This window comes from Rhipicephalus sanguineus, chromosome 4 (genome assembly GCF_013339695.2).
Source record: "Rhipicephalus sanguineus isolate Rsan-2018 chromosome 4, BIME_Rsan_1.4, whole genome shotgun sequence".
In the NCBI taxonomy this organism is placed as follows: Eukaryota; Metazoa; Arthropoda; class Arachnida; order Ixodida; family Ixodidae; genus Rhipicephalus; species Rhipicephalus sanguineus.
Window position 1 is genome coordinate 177,567,339 of NC_051179.1, and position 12,891 is coordinate 177,580,229.

Here is a 12,891-nt window from a genome sequence, read left to right on the forward strand (position 1 = left end):
CATGCGTAAATTTGATGTCAGTGCTCCAAATACTTCAGAATCTCAAGCATTTTCGCCTCCATCGAAAATGCAGACGCCGCGGGCTCTATGGTATCATCGCATTTATTTGCATTGTGTTATTCACAAATGATGCGAAGAATACCATAATTATGGTGTGTTTTATTATGTGCGTGAGGCGAAACCGCAATAAAAGAAGAGCGCTCGGACCGCGTGCCTCGCGACGGTTTCGTGTTTACGTTTCACCGCTTCCTGGTGCGTAGCGGGCCAAAGAGAGGAGAATGGCCTTCGCAATGCGGTTGTCGTTCCCTTTCATCTACCGCGGCCTCATCCTGTTCGCCGACGTGTCCAAGGTGCCCGCCGAAGAAGAAGAGATGAACGCTGCGCAGCTCATCGGCAAGTTCACCCTCAAGGAAGTCAGCTCGGGCAAGGTGACTACCGCACGCACGAAGCTGCTTCAGCTGTAGAGGCGCGGATATTTGAGCGCGTACCGCCAGGTGCCCCAAAAGTAAAACGGGGCGAAACTGCATGCCAGCGCGCTTTATCAGAAGATGCGCAGCAGGTAGCGAGAATGCGTCGGCATATTCGGCTGACCCATCACTTGTCTTAGCCGCGCTGCTACCAAGACGCTTTGAACGCTTTATGCATTTCTTTGCCCGCGTCGTGACGAAATCTTCAGAGGCGTGCGCTTTCTGCATAGCCAAGAATGCCACTTTTGCCCGTGACGAGCAGTGCGCAGCTTCGCTCGAGCCGGCGATTCAGAATACCGGGATGGGCCAGTCAGATATGCCGACGCACTCTATCTGCAGCGCATCTTCTGATAGAGCGCGCTGGCATGCAGTTTCGCCCCGTTTGGCCACAGCTCGCGTGCTCCGTTGGAGCACCTGTCAGTGCACGTTTTAGCTGCGCCGATCGGCGATGCCATGCAGCCGAGACAAAACTACTTCCTTCCTGATCGTTCGTGCGCCATACCACGGTTCGGCTCCCGTCGTACTGGCTTTAATTAACCAAGGTTAAAGCAGCATTTCAAGAAAACGCAGTGTGTTGGTGATCCGACGCGTATGCTGGTGAAACGTATAATCGAGTGCCCGATAACACTTTAAAACAGCGCGAAAACAGGGCAAACATTGAACACGCGACACAACGTACTGACGTGAATTCCTTAGTAATGTTTTTGTCGTGTGTAGTTTACCGTAGTACTTCACGTATCAACTAGCCTGCGGCTAAACACTATTTCGTTGAACGATATCCTCCGGTATCCTCGGGGGAAAAGAAAAGAAAAAAGAAATGTTCGAGCGTTTTCAACGTATCATATATGCACCTAGTATACGTGTACATATGTGCTAATTACTAACAGAAACTAACGGCAATACAAATTTGGTCAAATGGCATAGCAACATGTGCATTACCTTATTTTGAATTACGTACAATGTCGAAAAAATCTTAAAAAAAGCTGCCATAGCATCCTGTATGGATGTAATAAATGTTTGCACGTAAGGGCAGGTAGCCAGTGCGTTAGTGCCCCGGCCATCACTAGATGTAAGCAAGATAGCCTGTAGACATGTAGAGTTTAGGTTTTGTGATGCTCATTTTGCCTCTCACTAGGGCTGGCACGTGGTCATGTGTGCTGGCATGTTTTCACAGCTTGCGTTAGTGCAGTTTCCGGCGCATGCCATGACTCTGTTGTAGTGGATCATTATGAATTGTTAATTCTGCCATGTTTCTATTTCTGTTATGGGATTACCTTGTTCGGCAGCCTATATAAATCGGCACAGGATATTGCAGTTCTGTAACCTGCATCCTTTAGAGCTTCTTTAGTGGACAAATGAGGTGCACATATTTACAGCTTAGTCAAATTGTTATGAATGTTTTCCAAAAAGTTGGATCAGAAATTTGGGGTGTATTTCAGAGCTCAGATTGTATAATGTACAAGTTTTATGAGCTTTGGACTTATTTATTAGGTGCAGTTTACAGAATTGTGGTATTGTCTTCTTTATTTTGCCTAGTTAGATTTTTAAGATTAATGCTTCACTTGCAATTCTGGCTTTTGAACAATTTACTGTCTAAATTAAAAATTAACTTCCTACAGTTTTGTAGATTTACGAGAAACCAGCGTTCTCCTGATTTTAGCTTGTTCACATAATCATAGGGTGAATGTGCAAACTGTCATGTTACTCATGAATTAAGGAGCCATAATTTTTCATGCAGCCATTGGTGGGACAGTGGACACAGCTTCCCAGCCAGATGAATCCTTTTGCTGCACAAGAAAAAAAGAGCATATACTCAACTTGTGGCATTTACAGGATGAACATTAAGGAATCAAAGCTGGAGAGCTTGACAGACAAAACCAGATTTGGTCAGAGGCAAATGAGTATTTTCAATGCCCACGAACTGTAGGTGGCGCCCGGAGGAGGGTTAACCCTAGAGTTACTGTATATGCTACCTTTAGGTAGCAGAGTTGCGCATGTGTCTTCCAACGCCGCTAGCAACCATGCATTGCGGAGAAGCTGCCGCTTGGGCCAATTTGTTTATTTCTCGACGCCGCCGCTGCAGCGAGCTGAATTAACGCTAGCCATCGACAGCCAATGTTTATCGTCGGTCTTCGCCACGCCAGACAGGTTAATCGGCGACACGGTAGGCATGTCGCCTGCAAAAACGAAGTGCGACTTCACCGCATAACTGTGGTTGCTAGCCGGACCTATGCGCAACTCTGCTACCTAAAGGTAGCACATACAGTGACTCTAGGTTAACCCGTTTGTTAGCATATGAACAGATAGGATGTGCAGACGTACGTACGGCCCGTGCCACTTTCACCGGATGAGGTCATGAGCTGTACTGAAATGAATGTGAAGCCAGAATACTTTCCCAAACAATGGAAAGTGCTAAATGCTCGCCACCTAATTATTTGCCATGGTGTGAAAGGTTATATCTCAGCTCCATTACCGTTCATTAACAATGCTTTGCGAAATCCTGTGCGTGCTACAGAAAACTGCACGAACTAGAATTGACATATGAACTGAACGGCACTCCGAGGTAGTACGTATCGAGCCTGCCTGATGGATTTCCTGCAGTAGTGGGCCGCTAGCGCGTAGTGCCATGGCTGCTGCACGGGACCGCATGTTTAACGTGTTCATGGTTTCCAAACATATTATGCTGTCGTTACTTGCACAGTCAGGAACGCAGAGTTACTTCTTCAGCGGAACGCAAGCATTCAACATGCCATTCAGTAGCACTTGTGTCACAGCCATGCTCAAACTCTAGCCGTGCGCAGTTAACTTCTCTCGGATGTTGCAGGTTTGATCAGCACGATCGAAACATGAATATCTAAAAGAATGCACACGTATGCTTTTTGCAGCGTCAAAGAATTCAACATGGCGAAAATTTGTTGGACCAACAATGCCGTTCAGAGGGTACCGGTGAAGTACAGGTGAAGTTAGCAGAGAGGTGTGGATCGTGGCCGTGACTGCATGTTTCATCGCTCTAACCATTTTGCTTTCGCTGGTTGAGCTCGAGCGTATTGGCAGCATGCGGCGTTCCATAATACCCACAATAAATTGCGCTACAAGTAATGCACAAGCAAAACTATGCTTTTATTTTGATCTCGCTCAAGGATATTATACATTAAATACAATCAAAATGACTACGAGCCTGAAAAAACATTAAGGGAGAGTCGGGAGGTTTGGGACAGTTGGAGGAGTGGGACAGCTCCTCTATCTCTCCTGCTGTTACTTCAATAACGTTAGCCAACTACTCATTAGATGGTGCTAGCATACCCATTGCCTGGCTGTAATGGCAGGAGTCTTCCGTGGATGGAGCTTTCCGAAACTAAAAATTGCCTTTTTCACGTGTCAAAAGTAATTTTCCGCTTTGCAGACGCTAGTACCAATTTTTCCCCAAAAATGCACATCAGCGTCGCACTTTTTTAAAGAGAAAATTTAGGCCCGACGACTGAACTTCAGCCGTTAAGCGTTGTTTACCCTGGGCAACGTAGCTTGGGAGGACTGAGACAGTCGAGTTGAGGGACGTACAGGACACTGTCCCATTCATAGGCTCATGCAGTGACTGCCAAATCAACTTCATGGGTAAGCCACATCGGTCCAGAAAGCAGTTAATTTTGTTTATTTCGCATTTTAAGCCCTTAAATTTTGGGTGCCGTGAAAATTAGACCGGATAACAGACATGCTGGCTAGACTACAATTCACGTTCAGAGAGGCAAGCTAAAGGGGTATTATAATACACAATGTCTCTTTATTTAAAACTCTTTTATTAGACATTTGCGAGCGCTCCGGGATAAGCACGTGTAGTATTGGAGACTACAGCAGGAGTGCTGTTGATTGCTTAAATGAGGTTGAATGAGTCTAATAAATTAAGAGGAAGAAGCTTAAGCACTCACTGTGTATTTGAATGTTTACATTTGCAAGTTATCACTTCCATTCAATTTCCAACATGCCAAGGGTGTAATGAAAAAAGCATCCCGACCACTATCACAGATCAAACAGGGTTGGCGTAGCCGGGGGGAAGGGTAGGGTGGAGGGGGGTTCCATCAGATTCCCCTTCAACTTCTGTCTTCGTTCGTCACACTTCAAGCCACAATGAATCCTCACCAACTAACTCAGTTTTTTTCCGTTCTGTCAGTTTTACTTTCCTCCTGAGATATATATGGGTACTTTACCAATGGCGGACACTTTGATGAAGCTGCCAGTGTCAAACTATTGGGGGAACAAAATTTGTGCAATCCTTTTTCAACTTTGATGTTCAACAATCGGCTTATAACAGCCGCTGAAGACGTTTGGACCATTGTGTTACATACGTCCCACTCCTCCCAAGCGATGTCCCACTCCAACCACAGAGGCGGGTGGAATGGGACAGATTTTCACTATCAAACTATTTTTTTACAGCTGCACCAGAAGTGGTAGGAACCAGTGCGTCTCTGAACTTTTGCAGCTTGTTTAAACTTGTATTATAATTCCTCAAACATTGTTCTACGTTCAAGTTCAACAAAACTAAAAATGTAATTGTGAAAATTGTCCCAGTCCTCCAGATTCTCCCCAACGCATGAGGGGACGTGAAGTGCAACTCGCTCTTCGTGAGTTAGCATCTGATTCATGTTTATGCATTCCTGCAGGAGTTCCAATTACAGTATTATTTAAAAGTGCTTATAGTATGAAAAACCTTTTGATGTATGTCTGTGTGGTCGAATGAACTACAGTGAGCAAGTTAGTGACACTCTTCAAAGCCTGGAGATGTGTCCTTGGATGAAAATGACATTACATAAAATCTGCTACATTTATTTAAATTCTAATGAATCAAGAAATTGGGCATGAAATTCAAAGCACATGTTGGCCTGCCTTCCAGTTGCACATAATATAACTACACGTGTATGCACTAACAATGTCTTAAGTAGAACTTCAAGGCCTTTGTTGCTAACCTTAAAGGTTCCGAACTAATTACCAATTAGCATAGAATCTCAGTAAATGGATATTGCTTAAATGGGACATCTTAGTCTTGTGTTTGGGTAATGCAAACAAAAATTTTCTGATTCGGAACCAAAATTTCTGCAGCTCTCTGTAAATATAACTGCAGAAGTAAGCTGTAAAGGATATTTTTCATAAGAGCAACACTCTGAAATGTTCTTGTAACACCTGACATTTTACCAGAAAGCCATGTTTATATAATAAACAGTGACAAAGAGCCTGCCTTCACAACTGCATATTATTTGGCCTCCGATCGGAGTGGCAAGTGTTTAGGTGCCTGCTTGATACAGAAAATAGCAAATGGTAGTCCATTTGATAGCTGTCAACTGAGCTCCATACCACGGGACAAACTAGCTGACACATTCGCTTCTTTGTGCTTAACAAGCCTGACTGTATTAAGAGAGTGTATGGCAGACAGTGCCCGCACCTCTGCACGTATTTTTCACTAAACGGAACTCCTGCTTATCAGAATGCATTTTTTTGGCCCCATGAGGTTACATTTAACAAGGCAAATAGGACACGAGCTGTTGGGTTCACATGGTCATTACATTGATTGTTGCATCATTATATATGTCGTTTATTGATGAATGATTGACCAGCCCCTGTTGGAATGCCATGCTTGTGCATCCTGAATGCATGAAAGGCCATTAACGACTATTTTGGTCACCAAACTTCCTCTCTGCCACAGAGCGTGACGGTGGAGTCACTTTGGCGTGACCAGACATGCGTGCTCATGTTCTTCCGCCGCTGGGCGTGCCCCTTCTGCCGCCTGGACGCTGTGCGCCTCAGCCGCATCAAGCCGCAGCTGGACGCTGCTGGCGTGCGCCTCGTTGGCATCGGCCACGAGAACATTGGCCTCGAGGACTTCCGTCGAGGCGAATACTTTAAAGGAGGTATGCTCACCAACAAACTACTAAATCTGGCCAACTCTACAGTCCTGCACTATGGCATCCTTTGTAGCCTAAGTTCTGGTTTGGAACGCTAAGCCCCATAAATCAATCAATCGAATTAAACTGCCTTAACAGCACGAGCTGGTCTCATGAAAATCTTTCTGTGGCTATGATGGCAAAGCTACGAGTGCAACACGGACGAGACACCACAAGCGCAAACCTGTTCTGCACTGGTAGATGTTGGATAATGTGATGGTTATCCCACATAGAGGCCTTCCATATAAGAAGTATGGGCTATAAGTGTCTCAGCCATGCCTCCATCAGAAAAGGAATTGGCCTTCATGCGCAGCTTGTGTTGTAGTGCCCATTAAAGTTCTGTGGCATATGTATTTGTTGAGCATGTAAAGGTGAAAGCGGGTTACGGTGTATAGGTTGGGTTAGTTCCTGTTTTCACTTTCGTCACAAGGTGCATTTATTTATTTTTATTTATTTTACAATACTGCAGGCCTTTCTTCTCCGACCCATGCTGGAGTGGGTTCAACTTCAAATCCAGTTCAAAAATTTATGACGAAGTATTCAAGTGAATTTTGATTTCTAAGTAAACTAGTTACGAGTTAGTGCTCAAGGTGTCTCTTTCTCGCCAGTGTCTAGTGTGGGGCATCCAATATGAACACTACAAGAGCTTGTATTAAAATGCCAACCACTTGAGACCAGCCTAACATCACTTCCACTTTTGGTGTTCCTATGACTGCGACTGTGAAGAAAAGCTTCTAGGAATAGTTTGCATAACAGTTTTACTTGTTTCACATTGTAACAGCAAAATAACAGATGAGAAGGCAGTATATCTTACATAATGGTGCTTTAATATCGATTGTTTCTGAGAAAAAAAAAAGAACTCTGTTTTTTTCACAAGATATGTTTATGGAGAAGAGTCCTACTATTTCTAGGGATGCTGAAAATCACAGCATGTGCTAGGAAAATAAGCGACGCATTTGATGGAAACGACAGCACCAGCAAAGCTTTTTCACTGATAATAGCAGCCGTAATAAATTATATTGTGTATTTGTTACTTAAGGGTGGGACAGCAAAATTAATAGTAATCAGTAATTTGAATTTGCTTGCGCCTCATCTGTCGAGACTCCATGAGCATCGTTTGCAGCTTACCCAAGGGCTCCAGTGCAGCGTCTCTCATCTGCGGAGAAATGCTGCTGTTTTGTTGTTTTGCATCTCTAGTAAATTTGGTTTGTTTTGGTTTTGCAACACATTGTGATCACTCTGGGCTGACTTCTGCGAGGAGCGGTGAAAGCTGGGGGGCTTCCATTTCGAATCAACCGTTGTGATACCGACGCATTCGAATTATCGGCAGTTCTCCCCTATAGAAATACACAGGGCTGTGCCAGGACCAGGGCGTCAGTTCGAATTAACCGATCATTGAAGCCATAGCGCTGATAAGACGGGGACCACAGAAAGAGGACAGGACGGGCGCACGTCCTGTCCTCTATCTGTGGTCCCTGTCTTATCAGCGCTATGGCTTCAATGAACGTAACGAACCAACTAGCCCAAAAGTCTGTCCTCTTAGAATTAACCGAGTTCGAATTAACGGGCTTTTACTGTATATGCTAGTACTGCACAATAGTGCTGTGTCCAGCATGGAGAGCAGATTATCTTTTTTTTTTCGTTTTCTTTTTAAGTCTATCATACACATGAAGGGACTTTAGTGCATGTCTGCCACTGTTTGGGTTGCCAGCATACTATGCTATTAATGGGCTCGTGCAAGTTCTTTGATCACTCTTTTCTGCAGAACTCTATGTCGATGAAGAGAGGAATGCATACAAGGCCCTTCAATACAAGAGGTAAGCCTTGGTTGCATTATCTTCAACGAAAGATCCAGCAGCATTGGCTGGTATATGCCAAAGTAGAGAAAGGTTATGGAGATACGAGTAACAATCTGCATGAATTCGCAAGAAAACGGTACAATTAATGTTTCACTTGGCTGATGCACTGAGTGCCTGTTCACTGAAGGCCTTGTGCTTCCCTATGACAGAGCCTCTTCCACTGCAGCAAAGGTGTCCTGAATTCTTCTTCTTTTCTAACTGCAGCAGCCATTCAAGAATGTGTGCATTGCAAACTTCTAAAAAAATCTGGGAATGAAGACTTCGTGAAGCTCAAATGCCTGACATTAACAGCATACATACCATTGGACCTTTTTTCAAACATGCAGCACCACTCTTTCCCCTGGTGGCGAAGTTTGGTAAAGGGCGCGCCGGCCAGCACACATTCGTTGGAATGTGAAGACATTGTGTGGAATTGCATTTTTTTCTGAAGCTTTTGGCTATCTTCTGCGGTGATTGGTTGGAACATGCTAGCACGCATACTGTTGAACCTTCGGCAAGCACCTCATGAGGATTTGGGTCTTCGGAGTGCGACAGAAGAACAGAGTCTGCTATCTCGAAAGCATTACCGCCATGCAAGCGCCAAACTGGGCACAGCACAAACTCGTTGCACCGACTGCATACAAGGGTAACTTAGCAGCATTTTCCTTTACAAATAAAGCAGCTCTGTATAAAGTGTAATAAAAAGATTCAAACCATAATATGCAGATATTATGCGGATTCTGCCATTTGTTCTAACGTTTGTGCATTTGCGTGGAGTTAAAGTACTATTGCCTTCAAGATTGGAGTCCGGAACTGTTAGCGGGTGTTTGTGAAGCAGTGACGCAAACCAATTTCCAGTTTTTTCTTGACAAAATAGGCGAGGAAAAGCGCGTAGTGCTACTTCAAAAGGTCGTGAGGATAACATGGCAACTTTCAGAGATACTTGAGCACGAACGCAGCTGCGATAAGCACGCAAGGCATGTTAAACAGAAACATGCCTGTCCTGACAATGCACTTCTAGTAACAAATGACGTAAGAAACTGCCGACTTAATTGGTGTCTCGAGCCTCTACGCATGATGCTAGAACATTAGAAGAAATTGGGAAGCTTGCACACAAATTGCTGACCTAGAACAGCCAGAAAATGCTTCGGGATGCTGGCGTCTGTCACAACAGCCATCGAAATGCATATGCCGGTAGCAGATGTTAATGAAACCGGCGCACTTTCATTTGGGCTCTTCGGCCAGCCATTGCTAGGGGGTCACATGTGTTTGGGAAAAGGTCCGTTACCTAACCATGATTCAAACTAAGGCATTCTTAGATGTACCCTCTCTGTGCTTCTCTTCTTTGTCCATAAAAGTTAACCCTATACGGGAGGAGGGTACACTCAAAGCAGTCGTACCTCGTCAGCAGCTCTTCAATAAGCCACCATGCAGCAGTACCTCGTTGCTTTGGGCCTGTCATGACCCTAGGATAAATCTGCGTAGTCTTTGTACAGTTCCATGCAGTCATGCAGTACGTGCTGCTCAACCTTGTGTCAGTGTACAAAATAGGTGGAAGTGGTATTTTTAGGAAAAGATAGGTGGTTCTATCTTCTGCAACTTGCAAATGGAGCATGGCTCAGCACCACAAGGAAGGGAGTAGGGACAATAAATCCGGTGTAAACACCCTTTGAGTAGTGGGTGTCTAGCCACTACCCAAAGCCACTATATATCCTTTAAAAAAAAGAGCCAGAACAGTGGCTGCTGTAAAAATGCTTGGAGTTGATCAACCTCTAAATTCACTGTGGCTTCACTGAGTAAAAGTTGATTGTTTGGATGGGCATTTCTAGTTTTATTTGCTGCATCTCCTGCTATGGGTCATGTAAGTCGTGCATTTTATTAGTAAGCATTATATGAAATGAATAGGCAACAAAGCCAAGAACCTGGTCAGAACTAAACAAGTTTTCTAAGCTGGACTGTAGAAATAATAAAGAGAAATGAAAGTGGAATAGCTTTCAATTGAAGTCAATCCCACAACTTCAACATGAAGTGTGCAGTGCATAACGAATAGTATAATGAAATCGTGGTTCTTACAAATATTGCGGCCCTGGTACTCTGAATGAAAAAACAATGCACAGAAAACACGAGGACCATAAGGAACACTTACAACATACGAGCGCAAACTATCAGCTGAGTTTACGTGAAGAAACACGAATACTTATTCCTGAAAAAACCACTATCACCATCATGACTGCGGTAGATTAGAGAGGGAGATTCTCGAAGTTTTTTACATTGCGTGCACAGGAGAGCTGCACATCAGTGGCACATGAGGAAACAGAGCCTTAGCATGTCATGATGGTGATATTGGTTTTTTCATGTATAAGTATTGGTGTTTTTTCATGTAAACTCAGCTGATAGTTTGCGCTCGTCTGTTGTAAGTGGTCCTCATGTTTTTCGCGAATCGTTTTTTTCATTCAGTATGCTACACCAACTCGCCCACATCAAGCTCCTTCTGCATAAAAATCCACTGGTTAGTTTGTGTTTCTCTCTCACTTCTTTTGTACCCATCCTTCTTTATGCTGTACTTGCCGACGATGTAGAAACTGTACTTGCCTACGATGTAGAATCCTTCTTGCCAAACAGTGTTGTTATTGCCAAACCGCAGCGGTGGCTAGATGGTTGAGTGTTTGCTTCCTATGCAGTAGGTACCGGGTTAGATTCCCGGTGCCGACTGGAAACCCACCGGTTTTTCCTAAAGAGTAGAGGGGTATACCAACCTGGCACCTGGTTGTTTATGGGTACTCATCTCGAGAGGTGGCCCCATAAGGTTCCGTGAAGGCCTCTGGGCACACCTTAACCCACCACTGTTTTGGTGAAAAAGCTGAGGCAGAAAATTACTGCTGCCAGGTACCTATCGGTACAAGCACGCTTCCGGCCTGGTGCTCGGCAGAACAAAGTACTTGGGAGGGCACAGAACCTGTGGGAAACTGGTGGCATGGGACCGCCAGCCCTCTTTCTCTCTCTTTAATTTTTTTTTTTGCTGTGTGTTGTGTGCAAGCTTGTTCTGCCTGCACTGCTGCAATCATTTTCCGTGCAGGTTCAGCTGGTTCACCATCATTCCTGCGATCCTGACATCTTCAGCGAGAGCCAAGGCTGCTGAGGTGTGTTGACTGCCGTATGCATGACAGCTGGTGGCTCGCTAAACTAAGATGCCCAGTGACTGTTTAACGTAGGTTGAGGTCTTTGCGAGTCTTTTTCACATATAACTGTACATTTAAGTATATAAATGAGGCTTGTGCGAATATTCGAACGAATATTACAGTATTCGAATTCGCTTCGATACGAATTTAAATTATCAGAAATTTCGAAGTATTCCAAATGAACCCTCCCCCCCTGTAAAGGTGGTTTCACTGCAGTGGAGGGGTGCTGTACCGTGAATACACTTTTTCAGGGAAAATGCGCACTGCCGCGAAGCTCCACTTCAAGGTTAAATGAGCACATTATTCTCACATCGATTCATCATTTTTTAAGTTTAAAAGCTTGTTATACCGGCTTATATGCTCCAAGTGTAGTTAAATTTTATAACGTAACATATTTTACAGGTTATCACTTGCATTCAACCGAATGTCAAATTCTGCTGCTATTCAAAGTTGCTTTCACTTCCTTTGAAACGAAAAGAATGACATTTGCACATGCCTTCATTCAATTAAAAAAAAATATTGTGCAGGTTAGTTGGGTCATGACAAATATGCTCATTTTTCTTTATAATATGTGATATATACTATTTGAATTTGATTTGAAATGATTCAACCAAATCACTATTTGCTTCGAACCTAAAATTTACTATTCACACAAGCCTAACATAAATGCATAACATGCCAGCCTTGCTGCTAATGTGTACGAGTCTACAATTCATATTCAGAAGAAACCACTGCAAAAGGAGTCAAGTCCAGCAAGAAGGAAGTCCAGCATACAAGTCATTATCTTATTCCACTTTATAAGGGTTCGGTTTGATTAATCCTGAAAATAGCGTGTGCCTCTGTTGCGTACTGAAGAGATGCTTAAAAGCAATGAATAAGCCGTAGCTATAAGTTACACTCTATTGGCAGAAAAGTGATATGGCTAGCAAAGCGCTAGGACACCTTACAGTAGACAGGAAAGGACGCCAAAATGACACCATGCTGGAGCTCCCGCACCAACTCTGCGGGATGTGGATTTCGACAGCATATCCTTGGGTCTTGTTAATTGCTGATCGACATTCTAAATGTTTGTTAGTGAATTTCAATGGTACCAGCAACTCGGCATAACAAGCTTTTAGGCAATCCTGCATCGAAATGTCCAAAATGAGAGAAACTACTTTGTGATGCCGTATGAGAAAAATAAGGCTTGGCTTTGCCGTTAGTGTTAACAAGGTCTGCCACTTGGCGGAACAGATGGCAAGAAAGATGGAATATGAAATACAGCAAACCGTCATTACAATATCAGAATTGCTTATTTAAGAACTTTCTGGAGTCTTGACCCTGCATACTGGGTAATTATTCAAAGTGCACTAGTGTGTGACACCATTTGGAACAAGGGGTGAATTTGGACATTCAATTGAAACTCCTTTGGACATTGAACATAAACAGTGACCCTTTCCATTTCTTCAAGCTAACCTGCCTGAACTTCAGTGGGGAC

General features: G+C 43.8%; 1 protein-coding gene across 2 annotated transcripts in view; it reads left to right on the forward strand.

Moving 5' to 3' along the window:
* Positions 1-200: 200 nt before the first annotated feature.
* LOC119390926 (prostamide/prostaglandin F synthase) overlaps positions 201-12,891 on the forward strand; it is a 35,988-nt gene continuing 23,297 nt past the window's right edge. For both annotated transcript variants that reach the window (XM_037658642.2, XM_037658641.2), the window contains exons 1-4: positions 201-428; positions 6,160-6,364; positions 8,163-8,214; positions 11,312-11,375. In XM_037658642.2, the coding sequence (XP_037514570.1) occupies positions 279-428; positions 6,160-6,364; positions 8,163-8,214; positions 11,312-11,375 (471 nt within the window). In that variant the 5' untranslated portion in view covers positions 201-278. The remainder of the gene's footprint in view (positions 429-6,159; positions 6,365-8,162; positions 8,215-11,311; positions 11,376-12,891) is intronic.